Genomic DNA, 23,258 nt, shown 5'->3' on the forward strand with positions numbered 1-23,258 from the left:
AATTACCATATTCTGCTCCAAAAAAAGTTCAAAAATAAGGATAAAAAGTTAGGACAAGAATAATTTTTGTTAGATATTTAAACATATTAATATAACTTGATGTATATGTATATACAAACACATATATGCTATGCACCATAGAGTGAAAACCTGAAAATATTACTGAAGAAATTGTGCATTTAGGAGAATATCATCATAAACTTGGTGAATACATAATTAGTTAAGTATCTAAACTAAAAGAGAACATTTAAAAATCTCTTTCCTTTTGACGTCAATTTAGTTCTACCAGTTCTCTGTGGGAAATCAGCGAGAAGGAAGGCTTTTATGCCATGGACATTACCCTGAAATCCTCGTTGTGGATGCCACCAGCCTTGAGGTGTTATACTCCTTAGTATCAAAGATATCACCAGACTGGATTAGCTCCATGAGTATTATTCGATCCCACCGAACACAAGGTCAGTGTATTATGCACTGTAGGATCTTCAGCACCATGACTCAAGGTTTAATTCACTGTAGAGTTATTTATCATAAATTAATAATTTTGACTATGTTTTATTTAAAAATAACTGCTCTAAGAATTTATGGTCTTTCTCCTCCGTCATAAAGTGGTCTTTGATTTAATTAAGATTTAAAGTATTAGATTATCTCCATTCCGTGGGTTAGATCAGCCAGTAGCTTTTGGGTGATTTTCTGAAGTGGAGGAAGGATATCTTAACCCTTGGGGAAATGGTGGGGGGAACTGTAGTTTTACCTGTATATTTCTGGAGCCTGGTTTTGTCACTTGCTTAAGAGGTGTAGGAAGTGTTTCCATTTCATACAGAGATAATGAAAAGGGAGGAGATTATACACAATTAAAGTTAATGAAAGTTCCTGGTAAATGCCTGGTGTATAGTTGGCACTCTATTACTATCTTTTCTTCATTTCTGTTAAAACCTTTCAGTAACGACCATTAGAGCAAAAGTAAAATGGTTCAGGAAAAGAACAATAATTAATGCTGAACATTGAATGTACATTTTTACAAGTCTTTTTAAGAGCATTCTTTTTCTCCCAAGTGGCTTCATGGTTATGTTATGTGCTGTCCGTAAAGGGTGACTTGTAACTACTACAGCCACTACCACCACCACAAGGACTTCACTTATTGAATGCTCACGGTATCAGTTGCCATGCTAAGCAGTTACGTATGATCAATTCTCACAATACCCTGTGGAGTGGGTGCTGTCGTTATCTATCATATAGATGAGGAGACTGATGAGGTTTAGGGTTGTGGAGTCTTTGCCTAAGATCACAGAGTACGTATGTGGCTGAGTGGTGGCCGGATGGACTCCAGAGTTGTTACTTTAACCGTTGTGTTACCATTGTTTCCCATTAGCGAATTTTCTTCAACTTTATGGGAATTTTCCTTTGAAACCTCTTAGGGTTGGAAATCAGCTCATAGCTTTTTATTCAGTAGCCATTCAGCAACTATTTATTGAGTGCCTGCTATCTTCCAGGTGCAGGGGATTGAAAATACTTATGGGACTCAAATTCTAGTAAGGGAGAATGATGTATAACATAAACAAGTGACAGTTGAGGGTGTAAAGTGTGCAAGGTGGAGAAATAGGACAGAGAGGAAAGCAGTGAAGGGGCTTGAGGGCAGTAGGAAGGCTGCCCAGATCAGATGAAGTCTGATCTAGGATTTGGAAGATGAGGAGGAGTTTGTCTGGCAGACATGGGGATCAGGATGTTTCTGCCAGAGGAAAGAGTTATACAAAGGTGCAAAAGCATTAAAAAGTATAGGTATGTGTGAGAAACTATAAATTATCTTTTTCTGGGGCAAGAAGTATGAGAAGAGTGGTAGGACACGAGGCTGGCAAAGTTGGCAGGGGACAGGTCAGAAAGGCTCTTGTGTGTCAGGGAATTCACCCTGTGGCAGACTTGTACTGTGAAGGGCCAGGTATGAGGTGTTTTAGGCACTGTAGGCCACATGGTCAATGTTTCAACTACTCAACTCTGCTGTTGTAGCATAGCACAAAAGCAGCCATAGACAGTATGTAAGTGAATGAGCCTGGCTGTGTTCTAATAAAACCTCATTTACAAAAACAGCCAGTGGACTGGAGTTGACCCATTAGCTATAGCATGCTGGCTCCCAGTGTGGATGATGGGTGGCGTCTGGTAAGAATGCTGGAAGGGGCTGAGCATGGTGGCTCATGCCTGTAATCTTAGGACTCTGGGAGGCCAAGGCGGGAGGGTTGCTTGAAGCCAGGAGTTCAAGACCAGAATGAGCAAGAGCAAGACACTGTTTCTACTAAAAATAGAAAGAAAATTAGCTGGGTGTCATGGTGTGCACCCGTAGTTCCAGCTACTCCAGAGACTGAGGCAGGAGGATTGTTTGAGCCCAGGGGTTTGAGGTTGCAGTGAGCTATGATGATGCCACTGCACTCTATGCGGGGCGACAGAGCGAGACTCTGTCTCAAAAAAAAAAAAAAAAAGTTGTTTGTTAACATAGAAAGGAAAACCATTTGAAATTATTAAAAACCTGTTGATTAGAAGAAATAAAAAAAATAAATTCAAAATAGCTAGAAATAACTTTCTTTGAATTTTAAATTGTTAGTAATCTTTATTAACCTGTGTTTCAAAATCTATTTTCTATTTTAGGAAATAGAGAATTATGATTGTATGCAAATTATAAAACATCCAATTGTTTAATTTCATTTAAGTGAGCCATCTTAATGTTTAGAAAGAAAGCATTGTGTTCATAACCTGGGCTGCTTTTCTCTTCTTGGTTTAGAGGACACCGTGGTAGCACTCTCTGCGACAGGCATCTTAAAGGTGTGGATAGTTACCTCTGAAATAAGTGGCATGCAGGTAAGACAGGAGACTGGGAATGATATCACTGTTTTTATTCTTATGCAATAAAGTCTGAAAGTTTAATAATGATATGCCCCTCCCTTTTTTTAAGCAGAAGGAAAAAGCTATTCTTTTTCAATAGTTTTCTTATAGACGTAGTATAGAAGATCCATTAGTATGCCGACTGTGTGAGTGAATTATTTTTTTCACTTTTGATGGCAACATCTGTTCTATCGAGGATATAAAATAGAGAAACATATTGGACAGGATATGAGGAGGAACAACATAAAAGAGGTGGGGTTTTCCTCTACTGCTTCTGTTTAAACTAACTCAAAGGAAAAAAAACAATAAAACAAACCACCATAAAAAATATACAGAGCCATTTTTAGTCCTCTGTCTCATTTCTTGAATGACTTGTTATTTTTTATGAGTAGGAAAGATCAAGTTTCTGAAAATGATGCTACCCTCTTCAACTGGGAATTTTTAGGCATCGAATCTGGGAGAAGCTAGATGAATTGATTAGTTTTTTTTTTTTTTAATTTAAACAAAAGCACAAATAGCTGCAAAAATTAGGATTAACACACACTTTTATCATCTTCCGTTGCCAGTGATGACACTCTAATTCTCATCAGGATTGAAATCTTGGGAATCTTTGTAGCTATGATATGTGTGCCCAGCTGTTTCTAGGGTGTATTTTTGCTTTTTACTACCTTGGCTCTTACCTGAGGGGCTAAAATGATGAACACATCAAATGGTGCCTTTATTGCATTTTGTTGTCTTTATCATTGTGTGATAATTTTAATTGACAATTGAGATATTCATAAAGTTTTACAAATCTTTCTCTTTTCAGGATACTGAGCCAATATTTGAGGAGGAATCCAAACCAATTTATTGTCAGAATTGCCAAAGCATCTCTTTTTGTGCATTCACACAAAGGTCACTTTTGGTTGTGTGTTCCAAATATTGGAGGGTAAGATAACTACATAAATAAGAAGCTGTACCTTTTACCCTTTAAGATAATTGGTTTATGAGACTTTCAAAGATAATCGTAAGGAAGTGCTTGATGCAAGACTATTTTAGCCATTTAGAATTCATATCTGGTTTTGATACCGTATTTCAAAGAGTTGGGATGTGGCTATACATAGTTGTCTTATTTTCATTCATGGAATGATTCAGTTTGTGACTATATTTTATTGATCTTAATTTCTACTTTTTGCTACTGTTTTAGTCATGATTTTATCAGTATAACATAAGCAGTGGTAGTAAGTTCTCTGAAGGTTGGATGTTTCTTTGTAGGGTGTTATGATACCCAGTTGTCATTTTTTTTCCTGGTTTCTTGGAGTTGGGAAGGTCTTCCTTTGTCACTTCAGAGGTAATGATGGGCGAAGTATATTACTTCCACATTGCGAGACTTTAATATTTCGATAATAGGAAAATAGCATGTTTTGAGCAATTGTTCTCTGCCTAGCACTTTTTTAAAAACTTTGCATGTATTATTTCTTTTAATCCTCACAACTCTCTGAGGATAGGTATATTAGTTATTTAATCCTGCATAACAAATTATTTTCAAACTTAGCGATTTAAAACAACAAACATGAATTATCACCTATTTTCTATGAGTTGGGAATCTGGACAGGGCTTAGTTGGGTACCTGTAGCTCAGGATGTCTAACAAGGCTGCAATCAAGGTGTCTGCTGGGATTGCAGTCTTGTCTCCAGGCTCAACTCAGGGAGGATCTGCTTCCAACCTCCCTTATGTGGCATTGGCAGGCCTTGGGACCCCACTGACTGTTGGCTGGAGACAGCAATTCCTTGCTGTTCTTCCGCCGGGTAAGCAAGCAAGAGAAGGTGGACCCAAGACCCACCTAATCTTAGAATTGAGATCTTGCCAAGTCTGCCACATTCTATACTCTAGAGACAGTCACAAAATCCAGCCTGCACTCAAGAGCCGGGGGGAGAATTACACAAGGGTATGAATACCAGGATTTGGGATAAGTGGGGCCATCTTAGAGACTGCTTACCACAGTAGGAATTGTTACTTTTCCCATCTTACAAATGGGGAAACTGAGGCAGAGGGGACAGATAACTTGACAAAGTTTGTACAAGTAGTAGTGGAGTGGCTGAGTTACAACTCTGGTAGTCTGACTACAGCAGCTGCTCTCATTATTGCTCTGCTACATTGCCTCGCTCCGTGCCTAGAACATGGAGTACACTGGTTTCTTGAGCCTGCAGGACAAGGGACTGGGCCATACAGTGGAAGGACTTGACTAGGGAATAAGCATCTTAACCTTATCCTTGTCCCTGCTACTATTTTAGAATAAGTTTGGAGAGGAAAAGCTAGCAGCTGCTTGGTTAGAATAGGCTACACGGGGTCCTTCCTTTGTCTTAAAATTTAAAATATGTGCAAATAGTAACAAAAGACAGTGCAAAAGGATACAGTGAAAAATGTGCCTCCTGCATACCTTTATCCCCTGGTACTTCCTTTTCCTTCTTAGAGGTAGTATCTAGTACCAGTTTCTTGTGTGTCCGTTATAAGCCTTTTATAATTATGTGGGTAGCCTTTTTTTTCTTTCTTTTCAAAATGCATGTATAAGAGTGAAAAGGCAACCCATAGTGAGAGAAGATAGTTACAATGTACACATATTATAAAGGATTGTTCAGTATTATTTAAAAAACCCCTACAAATCAAGAAGAAAAATACAGACAACCCAATAGGAAAATGGACAGAAATATTTTATAAAAGAGGAAAGCCAGATGGCCAGTAAATATATAGGAAGGTGCTTAGCTTCATTAATCATCATATTAAAACAATACTGAGATAGTAGTACAACCCACCAGAATGACTTTTTTAGGTATTTATTGTTGTAAAGAAGCTTTCAATTTTCATATAGTCAAATTATCATGTTTTATTTATGGTTTCTAAAACAATTGTGACATGTTTTAAAAGGGCTTACCATAAGCTAAAATTTTTTTAAAAATTTGTCCTTTCCCCATTTTGTGTGGTTTTATCTTATATAGCTTTGAATCTTTAATCTGGAATTTATTTTATATAAATTGTGAGATGTAGATCCCACTTTATTTTTATTCCAGGTAGACCCTCCAGTTCTTTTTTTTTTTTTTTTTTTGAGTCAAAGTCTCACTTTGTTGCCCGGGCTAGAGTGAGTGCCGTGGCGTCAGCCTAGCTCACAGCAACCTCAAACTCCTGGGCTTAAGTGATCCTACTGCCTCAGCCTCCCGAGTAGCTGGGACTACAGGCATGTGCCACCATGCCCGGCTAATTTTTTCTATATATATTTTTAGTTGGCCAGATAATTTCTTTCTATTTTTAGTAGAGACGGGGTCTCGCTCAGGCTGGTCTCGAACTCCTGACCTTGAGCAATCCACCCGCCTCGGCCTCCCAGAGTGCTAGGATTACAGGCGTGAGCCACCGCGCCCGGCCGACCCTCCAGTTCTTGATGCCATTTGTTGAATAATTCATTTGTTGTTGTGCCTTGATAATATACTATATTCCTATATTACTGGAATCTGTTTCCAAACTTCTTGATTTGTCTGTCCATTCATGGATTCATATTGTATTGTTTTAACTTATATAGCTTTAGTTTGTTTTAGTATAGATAATAGGACTGGAGGCTGGTCTCCATTGTTCTTTGTTAGACTTTTCTTGGCTATTACTGTAGTGCTAATGTTATATACTGCTAAATATTATAGCAAATTATGTTAAATTCAGATAGCATTTGCTCTAACTTCAAGGCTTGATACAAACAGCTTCATTGTTTTCTTCAAAGAAAAGTAAAATAAAAACCAAGCCATTGAGGAATGAGGAATTACTCCTTCCTCCTGGGTAGATTTTCTAACAATATAGGATGGACTTTTATCAAATATTGAAAGTAATAGAAAGAAAAATTCTGTTACAAATTATAAGACTGGGGCTTTTAGTCCTAGCTTTATCACTTCCTGGACACATGACCTTGAGCAGTTGATAAATCCTTATTGGTGTCAGATTCCTGTCCATTAAATAGAGTAATAATACTGGCTGTCTATCGCCTGCAGTAATTCTAAGGGTCATATAAGATAATGATTGTAAAGGAGCTTTGTAAACTTTGATGTGCCTTTCAAATGCAAGGCCTGATAAGGTCAGTAGCTTTTGTTGCTGGTGACATTATAGGGATTAGACCAGGCATGGTGGCTCATGCCTGTAATCTCAGCACTTTGGGGGCCAAGGCAGGAGGATTGCTTGAGACCAGGAGTTCAAGACCAGCCTGAGCAACATAGTGAGAACTCGTCTCTACAAAAGAAAAATATATATAAAAAAATTAGCCGAGCATGGTAGTGCTTGCCCGTAGTACTAGCTCCTCGGGAGACTGAGTCAGGAGAATCGCTTGAGCCCAGGAGTTTGAAGTTACAGTGGGCTATGATTGCACCACTGCACTCCAGCCTGGGCAACAGAGTGAGACCTTGTCTCTCAAAAAGAAAAAAGAAAAATTGAAAGAAAATTATAGGACTTGACTTTTACATGTGAGAATTACCAAATAATAAAAGTGAGTCTCTTAATTTCTATTTGTAGTATTTTAGAACATTGACAAGATAAGGTAAAGCAAAGTAATTCCCTTATTAATAAGAGTTATTTTGATGTCAGAGTTTATTGTTAGAAATGTTTTTCCTGGACATAGAAATAAAACAGGACTCATAAGCCTTCATTCCAGAGGTTGATTCCTTATTGCCTTTCTTTGATAGAGTAACTTCTTCCCTCTAGGTAAGAAAGTCTAAGGATTACTGTCCCTGTGTAGAAGGGCACTCCAGCTCCACTTGTCATAGTCTGTTGCTTGTCCGTAGGCAGTTTGCACATAGCTGGGGCCTAATTTTGTTTTCCTTATTTAAGGTGACCACGCCCCAGGGCTCACTGATAAACCGTCTTCATTCAAAGCTGTGAAACTTTAAAGACCTGAGTTTGCTAAATATATTTCTGAAAGCTTTTAAAAAAAAAAAATTGAAATGTCCCTGTATCTTACTTAAATTACAACAACACGTAGTAGATTGTGAATTCTTATTCTTTGTAGGTATTCGATGCTGGAGACTATTCCCTGTTGTGTTCAGGTCCTAGTGAAAATGGACAGACGTGGACTGGAGGGGACTTTGTATCAGCAGATAAAGTAATCATTTGGACTGAAAATGGACAAAGTTATATTTATAAACTACCTGCCAGGTATGCGATGTCATAAATTAGGGCTTTCATCAAAAGGAAAAGATTCAGAATTTGGGATGAAATTATGCAAATGTATGTAGTATAAATATTTAATTTAGGCAAAAAACTAGAACTTGTTAAGTTAAATTTGTAATTCCAATTTAACTTTTAAGTACAAAAATTAGGTAGATTTTTATTTGAAGGAGAATATTTTTATATCATTATTTAATTTAAATGTTTACATTAAATTGACTATAATTAAAAACCCATTTTTTGTCCATTGGCATAAAATGTTGTCATATGGAATGATAAAATATTTAATGTATTTTTTCTTTTTTTTTTTTTTTTTTAGCTCCTTGCTTGGAAGAATTTGTCAGTATTTTAATTGAATGTTTTATTTTTTCCATTTTCAGTTGCCTTCCAGCTAGTGATTCATTCCGCAGTGATGTGGGAAAAGCCGTTGAAAATTTAATTCCTCCAGTACAACATAGCCTCTTGGATCGAAAAGATAAAGAGGTAAAATTCTTCAGGTATCATTTATAATTGATGGTTACATTGAAAATGTTTCACAACTGTATTTACTTATGTCTTTTGGTATGTAAGCATTTGAAAGATTTAATACAATTCAAGGCACTGTGTTAGATGTTGTAAAACATTTTGATATGGTCAATTATAAGTACATTTTAAAATTTGCTTATTTAAAAATAAATAATATACCTATAAAGTAGCATTCACCTTTCTTAAGAGTACTAGTGATCATATGCTGATTGCATATTGGAATTGACTTTCTAATAACATTCCTACAGTGGTCTAAATTTATTTTACACAATTATGCAATTATAAACATAGTGACAGATGTAATTTTAGAAAGGTAGAGGTAATTGTATAATAATGCTGACTTACAATAGTTCATTACTTGAATAAGGCATTGCAGTATCTCCCCAAAATCATGTAGCAATTTATGTCATTAGATAGTAGAAATGAAGAATAAAACATTTTTCTCTATAAAAAACAGAAGTTTATTGTCATTTCTAAAAACCTGCTTAACATACCTTTAATGTTGAAATGTGACATCACTTAGTATTGGGTTTTCAAGTCTATATTGGGCAGTAAGAAAGTGGCTTTGGTTTTGAAAGTAAAGTTTTCTTTACTTTAGTGATGTTCTGAGTTTCCACAACTTTATCATTCTGAACATTGTGTCCCATCTTTATGTGGTGGGATGGTGAAAGCAAGGGAATTTTTTCCACGAATATTTTGAATACACAGAATTTATACATCTCTCTATAGTTAAGATCCTTGATAGCCTGCCTTACCCTTTACTTTCTTCACTTAAACTTCTGCTTACTGCTCTTCAACTTAGTTACGTCCGGTTTAACCTAAGGGATAATGGCTTATATAAAAAAAAAATACATGAAACAAAGCAAAAACAATACGTATCATTTTTATTTAAATATGAGCTAATACATTTTAAATTAAAAAATATATATTATGTGGTATGATAGATACATTGAAATGTAGAATATTGGTTATTACAGTTGCTGTAGCAAATTCTCCTTGTTAAATGTGTAGTTTATCAATTAAAATTTTCAATAATTTTTAGACTTTAAGTAAAATCAAGCAGTTGGTTATGCTTTAGATATAGTTTCCATAGGCTAGTGCTTTTCATGAAACAACTAATACCAAATATAGTAATTAGATTACTTATTTACTATAATTGTCAAAACTGAAGTCTATTACTGCTTTTCAGGGTAAGATTCCATGCTTTAATATTCCAGTATTTGTGAATTAATTCTCTGACCTTTAATTTTAGTAGTCCACCACTATTTACTTTTTTTTTTCTTTTCTTTTTTTTTTTTTTTTGAGACAGAGTCTCACTCTGTTGCCTGGGCTAGAGTGAGTGCCGTGGCGTCAGCCTAGCTCACAGAAACCTCAAACTCCTGGGCTCAAGCGATCCTACTGCCTCAGCCTCCCGTATTTACTATTTTTAAATAGTGCCTCACTGAAGGCACAAGGTCTTAAGCTGAAAAATAATGTTTCAAAAATGAAAGTACACATAAGACCCTAATAAATGGTTGTTCCTAGTAGTTTATAGCTAACATAGGCTATGTTCAAATGGTTTATGTAAATGTGACCAAGTAAAATTTAGGCTATTAGTTGAAAATGTACTAATTTTTAAAAAGTGGTCCTCTAGTTACACAAGCTTGATAGTTTAATTTTGTTGCTATTCTTAGTGACTAATCAGGAGTGGGCAAAAAAGCTAGATTAGTGAAGTCCTCTCTTTTTGACCTTTTAAGTGGAGACTTTTGAGTAAAGAGTGTCATATCTCTATTAATTGTTTAATAACAGGCAATTAAATAAATTGCATTATTTTGGCTAGTAAGTTTCTATAAAGCAGAGAAAAAGTATAAATACTGATTTTAGAGAAAGACTGTAAATATGGTTCTTATTTTCTTTAATGTTTAATATACTAGATCTGAGCATTAGTTGACATGTACGTTAATGCTACAAATTACATTAAAATATTGTTGAATAATCATACTGTAAACACATTTTTAACTTGGCTACTGAGGCAAATTACCTAACAACTTTATTTGAAAAAATGTTAATGTGTGAGATATTTTGATTAAAAATGTAGCTAAAGATATTTAAATACTTTTTTTTTTGGCAGTTGCTAATTTGTCCTCCTGTTACTCGGTTCTTCTATGGATGCAGGGAATATTTACATAAACTATTAATTCAGGGTGATTCTTCTGGAAGATTGAATATTTGGAACATATCAGACACACCTGATAAACAGGAAGGTGGTGAAGGTAATAGTAAATGATGTGTAGCCATTTCTTAATTCTTTTAATTTAACATCTTAAATACTAACTACTGAATAACAAATTTATACTGTACATACATCATTTTCTTCTAAGAATTATACTTGACTAAAGTTTTGATTTTTCAACATATTACTGAATTAACAAATATTATTTTAATGTTTTAAATTTTTTTTAACATGGACCAATGTTTTTCTTTTATACAAAACAAAACCTCCAGGGCTGAAAATGACAACTTCTGTTAGTTTGCAAGAGGCATTTGATAAACTGAATCCTTGTCCTGCTGGAATTATAGATCAACTGAGTGTGATTCCTAATAGTAATGAACCTCTTAAAGTAACTGCCAGTGTGTACATACCAGCACACGGAAGACTTGTTTGTGGGCGTGAAGATGGAAGCATAGTCATTGTACCTGCCACACAGACGGCCATAGTACAGCTGTTGCAAGGGGAACACATGCTTAGAAGAGGTATACCGAAGATCTACACTTGTCTAAAGTGTTTTGAGAACTCTGTAACCCTGATAATGAAAATGTATCTGCTCTTTGTTTTTTACAAATACAATGAATCAGTATAGTAGTTAGTGTGCTATGTAGTTGATAGTTTAATGTGAAAATAATATAATATTCAATGCCTATTACTGGAATTAATACCATGTAATGATTGTAAATAAGGAAGTATCCAACATTATCTCTTTGATATATGTTAATAGTTATATCTATTATTAGTTATTTCTATGGATTACTAAATAATTACTATATTACCAGTAGTAGCTATAGTCTTCTAGAATAGTGCTGTCTAGAAGAAATCTAATGTGAATCACATATGTAACCATATATATAATTTTCTAATAGCTATGTTAAATGGAAAATGAAACAAGTGAAATTAACTATAATAATGTATGTTATATAACTTAATAGAGCAAAACTATTTTCATTTCAGCTTGTAATCAAAATGAAAATTACTAATGGAATATTTTACCTTTTTTGTACTAAGTCTTTAAAATTTCATGACTATTTTAAATTTACAGTACAATTGAGTCTGGAATAGCCCCATTTCAAATGCTTAGTAGTCTCATGTGGCTAGTAGCTACTGTATTGGATAGAGTAGATTTAGAAGTAACATCGGAAGCCTTTTATGTGATAAAATTTATAGCTATTTTGAAAATTCATGTTTGCTTTTACTTGTCAAAACTTTGTAAGTCTTTAATCTTCCCATTTTAAATCCAAAACCTTATTTACAGGTTGGCCACCTCACAGAACACTCCGTGGTCATCGGAACAAAGTCACATGTTTGCTATATCCTCATCAGGTCTCAGCTCGGTATGATCAAAGATATCTGATATCTGGAGGTGTGGATTTTTCGGTCATAATTTGGGACATATTTTCTGGAGAAATGAAACATATCTTCTGTGTTCATGGTGGTGAGATTACTCAACTTCTAGTTCCACCTGAAAACTGTAGTGTAAGTTGATTTATATAAAAGATTATTTCACTGTGGTAGACCCAAGTTATGTTGCTATCAGGCATATACATGGAATCTAGAGTAACTTAAAATGTGACAAGAGAATGAACAAAACTGTTTCAATTTTAAAACTAAAACAATAGTAACGTAATATTTAGGCATAGTTACGATCATTTACTATTGGACACATCGAAGATGGATATAGTGTCTTTTTCCTGTTACTATCTCCTGAATGGTGTAGCTTGTTCCTGAAACGTAGTAGCAGGTTTTACTGAATGAAGTTTCAATTTTATGTTATAAAATAATTTAACTATCTCCAGAGACACTCTACAATCTTACTATTATCTGAGTAAAAAGATAATGAATGTGTACTTTGGTAAAGGCAAAATAACTTTTAAGTACTACCAATAGAGGTTGTTTAAATAAAAAATTATTGTGACAAGGGAGAGAAAGTGTAAGAGTCACTGATTATGATTTTGGAAAATTTTGTCTGTACCTTTGTAGAAGCAGATTGCTTTCCTTGTGATGTGCTTTAAGATAGGCCATGATGTCAAATAAATAGCTAATACTTTAGAAATATGAAATTTTAGGAGAGCTTAGAAATGCTAACTGACGGATCCAGTAAGTTCTTTCTTTCTTTTTCTTTTTCTTTTTTTTTTTTTGGAGACAGAGTCTCACTCTCTTGCCCAAGCTAGAGTGCAGTGGCATCATCATAGCTCACTACAACTTCAAACTCTTGGGCTTAAGCCATCCTCTTGCCTCAGCCTCCTGAGTAGCTGGGAATACAGGCATGTGCCACCATGCCCAGCTAATTTTTCTGTTTTTGGTAGAGACGGGGTCTTGCTCTTGCTCAAGCTGGTCTTGAACTCCTGACCTCAAGTGATCTTCCCATCTCGGCCTCCCAGGGTGCTAGGGTTAACAGGCATGAGCCACCACACCTGGCCCCAGTAATTTCTTTTACTGTTTGTTAATCATGGAATTTGGTCATGTGATTAGCCACTTTGCTTGCAAAATCCCCTCACACACATTTATGTGCACACACGCAAATACACTGTGTCTTCTTGTACACGTATTTCATGCTTATAATAATCCAGTGTCACTACTTCTAGGCTTACTGAAATTGAAAACAGTCTTACTGGTGTATCTGATGCAATGTTCACAAGATGTCTTATTTTAAAATCCAAGAAATTTTCCTTGGCTTTTCTGCTTATTTATTTAATGCTCTTGTTAATATATTTAGTCAGCCATGTTCTGCCAGTGCTATGTATTTTGTTTGATTTGCTGTTGGTGGCTTTGTATGAAATCCTAGTACTAATGTCTCTCATTATTTTTCCTGCCATATTTGCAATTTTTTTTTATTCTTTTTCTTTCTTCCATTTTGATTGTTTCTTATCTTAATCACTGTGAAAAATTGCTATGCATTTATTTAAATAACTAATTTTATGTCATATTTTAGTGAAATAGATATCATAATTGTACTCATAAGTTTGAAGTGTTGTTACAACCCCTCCCCTAAACTTCGTTTTATAGTAGTTATGTCATATAGTGAAATGTGAGAATTTTCATCTCTAAGTACACATTTGGTGAATTATCTAATATTTCAATGCCAAAAATTGATTATTTTGATAATTCTATGCCAGTTTAGAACAACCATTTTTTATTTGATTGACATTTGTTTTTAAATTACAAATGTGATTAAAAGGAACATTTCGGATGGTTTATATAAGGTCATGTTCTCTGTTTGAATTACATTAATTATACTTTTTTTAGCTCATATATTTCTATGTAAGTGTTTTACAGTTTCTTTTTAAAAAATTTCAAGTGTGTATTTAATATAATAAAATGGTTTTGACCAATTCTATTTAAAATAATTGTAGCAAACAAAAAACTATCTAATAGACATATATGCAACTAAATAGAGAATGTTCTTGCTACTAGACTTGGGTAAGCCAAAAGCAGTAGTTACCTGAGTAATATGAAGAAAAGAGATACGGACAAGAAAGTCTAGTACTTGGAAAATAATGTATTTTTAATTTGTAATTTAGTTTTGATAAGCTTAACAATAGAAAATTTCTTGTTTTTATTCAAAATTGAGTAAGACAAAGATACTTGATTTTAACTATGTGATAATTTAACAAGTAAGTAATTACTGCATGATTAATAATAACCTGTTCAAACTAGCTGGTGGTTTTAGGCACATCAGCAAGTGAGTTTAAAGGTCAAAGAGCCTAAATAATTAATAAAAAGTGAAGCAGAATTTGATATTTGCTAAATGTTTAGAAAATGACTGTTTTCCTGAGATTAGAGTTAACCACATATGCTTGAATTCTCCCTCTCATAAATTGATCCAATGTCATATTCTTTTTATCAAAATTATATTTTTATTTTTATTTGAAAGTTTGGATTGGGTAATAAGTTAACAGCTACTTTTGTAGTTGAAATATTATAAATATTTACTAAAAGTAATGATTAAATATAAATAATGAAAAGTTTGTCATCTGTTTTTTTATCTGAATAGAGTTTTGAGGCTAGGCACGGTGGCTCATGCCTGTAATCCCACCACTTTTGGAAGCCAAGGCTGGAGGATCACTTGGGGCCAGGAGTTTGAGACCAGTCTGAGCAACATAGCAAGAAATGTCTACAAAAAATAAGAAAAATTAGCCAGGTATGGTGCTGCATGCCTATAGTCTGGCAGGCTGGGGCAGGTTGAGGCAGGAGGAGCACTTGAGCCCAGGAGTTCGAGGCTGCAGTGAGTTCTGATCATACCACTGTACTGCAGCCTGGGCAACAGAGCAAGACCCTGTCTCTAAAATAATAATAACAATAGAGTTTTGGGTTTTATCTCAGTTAAATGCAGAAAGAAGTTAAGTTTTGACTGCTTACAATTATTTTTTCAGGAAAAGAATGTTATAAAACAGAAATGTTAGTTGTGTTTTTCTTTTCTTTTCTTTCCTTCCTTTTTTTTTTTGAAGTGGGTTCTCACTATGTTACCCAGGCTAGTCTCAAACTCCTGGGCTCAAGTGATCCTCCCTGCCTCAGCCTCCTGAGTAGCTGGGACTATAGGCATAGGCTACTGTGCCTAGCTCAGCTGTGCTTAAAAATTAAACTGAATAAGAATGTAGGGCTGATGATTTTTTCCTTTCTTATTTTATAATCACATTTCATGTTTCCTAAAACATAAAGTTAGGAAAAAGTACTAAGGAAAATAATTCATTGTCTCCTAGCTTAGACAGACAGTGAAGAAAAAATGAAACCCTATCTGCTAGGTAGAGTAGATACTATAGCTAGAGATGAGGTCTGAAGACAAGACTCTATACCCTCTTTCCCAATGCCACATACATGTCAGTAGACAAATAGGATGTACTTATTTTCCTACTGTTCTAGATGTTTCTTTATCATCCTTTTTTTCTCCTTCATTTATTGGCATCTTTTTACCTAAAATCTTTCCACATTCCTATGATAGATTAGCATTCATTTAGTGCCAGACTCAATGGTTCTATTCACTTGATTTTTAATGAACTTTTTTTTTAATTCATAGTGGGAGTTTTAATATTTTAAAAATTTGACATGTTCATATATGATAAATATGGCCTAAATATAGCATTATGTAGAGTACCTAAATTAAATAGATTTTACTTTTATTTCATTTTAAAGGTTTTTTGTTTTTGTTTTTGTTTTCTTTTTTGAGATAGAGTTTCCCTCTGTTGCCCTGGCTTGAGTGTAGTGGTGTCATCATAGCTTACTGCAACCTCAAACTCCTGAGTTCAAGCTCCTGCCTCAGCCTCCCAAATAGCTGGAACTACAGGTGCATGACACCACGCCCGGCTAATTTTTCTATTCTTTGTAGAGACAGGGTCTTGCTCTTGCTCAGGCTGGTCTTGAACTCCTGGCCTCAAGCAATCCTCCTGCCTCGGCCTCCCAGAGTGCTCCGATTAAAGGTGTGAGCCACCATGCTCGGCCATTGGTTTTCATTTGTTAAAGGAATTTCATTTAATATTATTTTCCAAAATAGTAAAAGTTCATTTAGGAAAAGTGCTTTGAAATTGAGTGTTAATTCATTGAATAGTCTGGTTAACTGATACTTCAGAACTACAGAATGTTAATTGTCAAATTCTTTTAAGAAATATAAGCTTTAAAAAAAATATTTCTCATAATAAACCAAACAGATATGATTGGTATGAATGAAAACTCAGAAATTAAAAAATAACGCTAGTGACCCAGTAGAGATTTTCTGTTTATAGAATTGTGTATCTTGTATGGAGCTATCCACATTTTCTCGGTTGATGTTCCGTTATAGCAGATGGTTGGATTTAGAAGTACAGCCTGTGGCATGGAACATTTGTATGTGTAATACACTATGATATCATTTTTTACATTTAATAAACACAAATCCATACTGAATATTTATGGATACATATGTAGGTAGTAAAAGTATTAAAACTGAACTGGAAAGTTAGGTGCCAAATTCAGATTTTGGTTTGCTTTGGGGAGTGAGGGGAATGAGTATAAAAGGAGCAGAAAATGTAACTTCTTTAAGTGTCTTGTTTTATTTGTGTATTTAATATTTATTTCCCTCATTTGCATTGATGATTTAATTGTTAGAGCTGTTTTTCTGTTGTTAGAACTATTCAGAACAGAATTTTTGGAAAATGTTTTAAAATATTAATAAATTATTTAGTACCAATAATATGTTTCTGCCTGTGAACATATAGGCTAAGTTTTTTAATATGTTAGCTAAAAAATGATTACTTTTCATATATTACATTTTATTAAACTTTTATTGTCACATAATCTCCAGAAATACCCAGAAGGGGGCAGCATGGATTTGTGAAAACAGGAATGTCAGGTATCTAACCTGAAAATTAGTGTTCATGCCTTCAAGATTTGACAATATTAGCCTATTTCCTACAGACAGGTATGATAATATGAATGGTACATGTGAGTGCATGTATAGTAGTGTGGCTAATGTTCACAGTCAATAAGAGCAATTAAGAAATTAGGTTTTCTTCTTAATATATTGTACTTTTATTCTGACAAGTACTGAAAGCTTTTGTTAGAATTTCCTCTCATCTCAAGTTTTTGAATCTGGATTTTTGTTACCAATTTAATTTGAATATTACACTTAAAAACCAATGTCTGTAATTATAGTGTCTGAAACCAAGCAGTATACTAAACTTTTTAAATACAAATTAAGCAAAAGCAGGAAGCAGAACTGACATATTTAAAATATATTATAATGTACCTAATGTTCTATGACATTCCTTTTTCCTTTAACACATAATTCTTTTAGATCTTGAGACCATTTTCATATGTTTTCATGTATTCACCATCTTTTTGAAATTTTTTTTTTAAAAATACATATTAATAGGCAATACAGATATTTGCTAAAGATGGCCTGGTCATCTTTCTGTGTCACTAAGCATATTCTTACAACATCATTTTTAATGATATTCTGTAATTTATTTAATTTTTTTTACAGAGCCCATGCCTCTTCTGATGTACTCAATTTAATTTTATTGGACATTTTAGAATGTTGCTTTTTAAAAATGTTTTCATCTTATCAACAGTGGGTGTGAGAATTAGTATAGCTAAATATTTTTGCAATTCCAGAATGGTTTCTTAGGATAAATTCTTAGAATTGCTGTAGGAAAGGACATATTACTTTCTAAAGGCTTTTGAATAGATAATGCCAAATTACCCTTCAAAATATTAGAAATAGGTTTGTACAGCCACCATTTTACCCCCATAATTTTCCACCATCCTGTTTATAATCTTTTAAGTCTTACTAATTTTCAGGGCTTGTAAGTACCTGTGTGTGAAGTATATTTAAGTATAGCTGTCATTCTCATTTTAAAAACACAAATGTATTAATATACTGGCACTATATTAGATATGCATTCTGATTAGTTTATATTTTTTATAATTTTATGTTTTCCAGAGTTTACTACTATCATATACTATTGTGTTCAAGATAAAAAATTTTTTTCCTGCTATGAATGTTATCGATGTATTCATATCATAACATACTCAGTCTTTTGTGTAGGAAGCCAAAAATGTCAGAGCTATGCCAAGGGTCTGTCAGTAAGAGGTCCTTTTAGTAGTAATGAGAAAGACTGCATCCTTATTCTGACTGTGCTGATATTATACTAAACATTTTAAAAATTTAGAAATCCTTCTGTTTTGGAATGGTTCCTTTAGACCTTGAGTCATGTCGTTGATAGTAGAGAAGATTCCACTGGGCATGAAATTTATTTTTAGTAGTGGTCAGAAGTGATTTGATGCTAAACCTTGTGAATGAAGTAGTTGATTAAATTGACTTTTTTATTTTGGGCTGAACAGAAAGTATGACACAAAGACTTAATTTTTCTTGAATAATTTGATCAGTTTTAAAATGAGTTAAAATTCATTTTAAAATGGTAGAAATTGTTAGGAAAAAATGAATGACTTTTTAATAAGGTTATTATTCAGTTGGGTGTTTTTGATTAGACATTCATTCAGCAAATATCTGAGTGCCAACCATATTTCAGGTGCCTTCTAGGACCAGAAGACATAATAGTGGATAAGATATAGTCCCTATCTGATAGAATTTAGTCTAATGAGGGAGCCGGACTAGCAAACAGGGAATTATAATGCAGTATGGTAAATCTTATGGAAGGGGTTTTTTCAAGGCCCTTAGGGAGCACACACAAGGGGCACTTAGGAGGTCAGCTTTGGGTCATTTTGGAAGACTTTCAGGAAGGGCAGTATCTATGGTATTTGAATATATTAGTTTTGTGGGTATATATAAAACCATACATGGTACAGGGAAAACCTGTGTTTGCAGATGCACTTAGTCTTAGGCATGTTATGTGGAGGAGTTTGGAGCACTTGATAAGTTGTCTTGACTAGTATCTGATGGATTTGTCTGTAACTGATAAAGACTTGGGTTTAGGCAAAAGCTGGCAAGAATTTGACATGTGTACATTACTTTGAAAATAACAACCAAGAGATCAGAGTAATAGTCTTATATGTGCTGTAAGCTAGCTGTATGTGAGCATTAGGACATTTTTTTTCATCCTACTTAGGAAGGATGTTTGGAAGAAAAATGTTAAGATAATAAAATATGAATTGTACTGAAAGGTAAAATATGCAAGGTATTTGTCTAAAGAAAGATTTGACAAGCTAGTGAAGTGAAATGAAAATGGATGAGAAAAGGTTAGAAAGGAAGAATGTATACTAAAAACAAAAAAAAAGTTAGTTTTTATATGATGATTCTCTTTTTGGAGTCGTTATCATGGTTTTTCTTAGTCATTGATGAAGACTTTCAAAAGGAGTTGGAGAAAACACCCTGCTGTAGGCATGTGGAGCCTGAAATAATGGTTGGTCAGGTCAGTGAGAACAGGGCCTTAGAACCCTACAGATCTGGAGTTGTGTCTTCATCTTGGGTGGGCGTTAGCTGGTTACTTAACATCTCTGAGCCCTACCAACACTTTCTGTGACATGTTCGGTTAACATTTGAAAGTAATGCCTGGCCTGTGACAAGAGCTTATGAAATTATTGTTATTGTTGTTATTACTTCTATTTTCAGTTATTTACGTCCTTATTTGGATGATAAAGGCCTAAATCTGGGCAGTTTGTACAATTGTTTTCAGTGCTCAAATGACTTTATTGTAGATACACTTTATTCCTGTATCAGGAACTACTTTTTATTTCCTGGTGTCTCAACTATGGCCAGGTGGTTTTAGAATCTGCCCAAATTAGGGATGAGCCCCCTTTTTCTGATAGTCTACCTTTGCATCTTTTTATTTCATGAGCTAGAAGTTTCAAGACACCAAGAAATGGCAACTAGATAAAAGGGTTTTACTGATTCCTTGGAAAGTATGGCACTAAGTATTGCACCTTCCTGTTCATTGCCTGAATATTGGGGTTTTCAACTGTCTGAGAGGCCCAAGCTGTTCATTTTTATCTGGACATTTGTGGGTAGATTACAGCCTTTGCCAGAATGACCCCAGATGATCAAGGGGGGAGTTTGACTCCATTTATTGCTCTTCTTAGGGCATAAATTATGGGCTAGGCATAGTATTCTTGCCTAATGTGGACACTGAAGGTTAGGTTTCTCTGTTTTTGTTTGTTTTTTTTGTGTTTGTTTTTGTTTTTTGACTCAGGGTCTTGCTTTGCTGCCCAGGTTAGAGTGCAGCATCATCATAGCTCACTACAACCTCAAACTCCTGGGCTCAAGCTATCCTTTTTGCCTCAGCCTCCTGAGTAGCTGAGACTATAGGCATGTGCCACCACCCCTGGCCTCTCTATGGTTTTTTTTTTTCTTATGTAGACTTAAAAAGCAAGCCAGAATCTTTTTGAAACAAAGAGGTACTTTTAGCATATATGTTCTATTTATTAATTCACCAGTAGGAAAGAGATAAACAGATCCTTTCAGCATCTCCAGTTAGAATAATGGAGACAGTGTCTATTAACCCATGTGTTTCCATAAGAAAGGAAAAAAAATGTATTTTGTGGTTATATCAGAGGTGTGTAAATTCAGTGTTTATTTCTTGTAAGGAGATAAGTGTGATTGAGATAAATAGGTTAAGGCCAAATGGGCAGATTAAAAAATCACTAGACAGATTTCTTCTTGTCTTTTGCTCTTTCTTATTTTCTTCTTGGGGATATTAGGTTTTGTATGAGTTCTAAACTAAAATATTAAGCTTACGTGGCTTCTGTTATGGTTGGAATTTTCTTCTGGTTTATTATTTACTTTTGAAATTTTTTTAACCTACATATATTTTTGGTTTTTATGTAATCCAGTTTATCTTTTTTTTGTCTAGCTTCTTTCATATTTTTGAAGCTTGAAATCCTACTGCACCCAGAAATTTGATAAGTCTTGATTAAAAACAATGGCTGTTATAAAAACAAACATAAAATACTTTATGTGAAATTTATTTATGTGTGTGGGATAAGATAAGAATAAAAATGATCTGTTCTTCCCTAAGCTAACAAATTATTGCAATGTCATTGTTTTAAAGAAATCTTTTTTCTCTGATAGGCAATATCTTCTTAATCTTATTAAACTTTTCATATTTTTTGCTGTTTCACTCATAAGGAAGCAGTTGAAGAAAGAAAGAATTCTAATTAGCCCACTATTTCTTCATTTTTATCATCTGTATACAAGTGAATAAAATGTTAAAACTAGTTCCTAAAAGTATTATTGTTCATATAGAATGTAATTAACCAATTAGTTGGTTAATCAGTGTTTTGGTTGGACCACATGGTCTTATTTTCTAAAATAACCATTAAAGAAACAGCCCTCTACTTTTTTTTCTACTTTTTTTTTTTTTTTTTTTTTTTAGGAAGAATCCATTTCTGAAACTTTTTTTTAAATCTAGTTTTGTGAAAGTGTAGAAATGAAGTTAACATTTAATTTTATTTTTTCCCCTTCAGGTAGAATATTTAAAAGTGATAAATGATGCATCTTATCTCTACATTTATGTTCCATAGAAAGAGTTCTGGGAAGTACGAGATATAATGATTAAGAGAACGGTGGGATTGATTTATGAGCAAAAGAAGCTGGTCATTTATAGCTTGTCTAATGATGGGCATATTTAAAAGGAGAGACAATAGACAATAGAGTGTTCAAATATTTATTTAGAGACTATTTAGACAAAGGGAAAAATTGTTTTGGGCAAATAAGAGATTACTCCTGAAATGATATGAAGAAAAAGAGTAATTTAGTTGAGAAAACAAATTAGCAAACATAGAAAATAAAAAATACATATTATTTGCATTGGGAACTGTTATAAAGTGGAGTCATCTCCCCAGAGAGCTAGTAGATGGGCTAAACTAGCTATCTCTAATTTCTGTAATTCATGGCAGATGCTTAGGAACAGGTTACATAAGAGGTTTCTGGGAATGGTTTAAAATGAAGTCTTGTAAAATGCGTAAGGTCAGACTGGATGACCTAGGTGGTATATTCTGACTCTATCAGATTCTGTGATAGCTTGTGGCATTCTGCTGTTCAGCACTAATGTACTGTGAGGATTATTTACTGGCAAATTCAGTGAGCCTTTATTTGGTTTAGGATTAGAATTCTTTGAAAAATAATAATGGACCTGGGAATATACTTGTTTGGGCCCAGTATCTTTCTCCCTTTTCTTGCCCCAGTTATCTTAGTTTTTTCATCAAATAAAAATAGAGTTTTTACTTATATATTCTGTTGCTTACAGTTAACCTTTACTTTTGATTGATACTTGATATCACTGGTGCATATTGCTTCAAGGGCATAATTAGTATGGTGTTTGGAACATGAATTTGAATAATTTTCACCTGTAAAATACTAGCCAAGTTGATGAGATGCTCCATCCATGCTGCACAAGTTCTGTCCCACAACAATAAAATTTTTTAAATGGAATTTGTTTATACTCTTTAAGTCAGTTGATAGCAGTGGTTATTGAAGTGGAATATGTGAGACAGTCAATTGGGGTATGGGAAGAAAATATTAGAACTTTTATTTATTCACTTATTTTATTAAGAAATTGAGCATTATGAACATTTACTATAGGGAGGGACACTGGTGCCCTCATTGGTTTCACACATCCGATGGGCATGTATTGCCTGGGGCAAGAGTGGGCATGCCTCAAGCAGGGTGCCAGAGTTGCTTTGACCCCCTGTGCTTTCAGTTAAAATGTGTTTGCTTTTGCAGATTATATTGTATAGTTCTAAATGTAGCTCTCACAAAAGGGGCAAAGAAAATATGAATGAATATATTTCTAATGAAAAATAAATATTTGTTCATCATCCACATTATGAGTTTCAATGATTGTTGTGCAGTCTTGCAGGAGGACAGCCAAAAAATTCATAATTATATAAAATATGTATTCACATACACTATCATTAACAATGAAACCTTCCTAAGGATATATATTGTGCCTTGAGGTTTTGACTGATCTAACATGAAGGTACTAATATTAGTGAGACATTTAAGACAATTTTT

The 23,258-nt window shown here is 34.1% G+C and overlaps 1 protein-coding gene across 5 annotated transcripts in view; it reads left to right on the plus strand.

The window, feature by feature from the left end:
• Positions 1–23,258, plus strand: part of WDR7 (WD repeat domain 7) — a 277,915-nt gene that overhangs the window by 19,974 nt on the left and 234,683 nt on the right. For all 5 annotated transcript variants that reach the window (XM_045527974.1, XM_045527973.1, XM_045527977.1 and 2 more), the window contains 8 exons: positions 281–455; positions 2,768–2,844; positions 3,677–3,796; positions 7,883–8,028; positions 8,421–8,523; positions 10,676–10,817; positions 11,050–11,298; positions 12,072–12,292. In XM_045527974.1, the coding sequence (XP_045383930.1) occupies positions 281–455; positions 2,768–2,844; positions 3,677–3,796; positions 7,883–8,028; positions 8,421–8,523; positions 10,676–10,817; positions 11,050–11,298; positions 12,072–12,292 (1,233 nt within the window). The remainder of the gene's footprint in view (positions 1–280; positions 456–2,767; positions 2,845–3,676; positions 3,797–7,882; positions 8,029–8,420; positions 8,524–10,675; positions 10,818–11,049; positions 11,299–12,071; positions 12,293–23,258) is intronic.

Source organism: Lemur catta, chromosome 16, assembly GCF_020740605.2.
Source record: "Lemur catta isolate mLemCat1 chromosome 16, mLemCat1.pri, whole genome shotgun sequence".
NCBI classification, from domain to species: Eukaryota; Metazoa; Chordata; class Mammalia; order Primates; family Lemuridae; genus Lemur; species Lemur catta.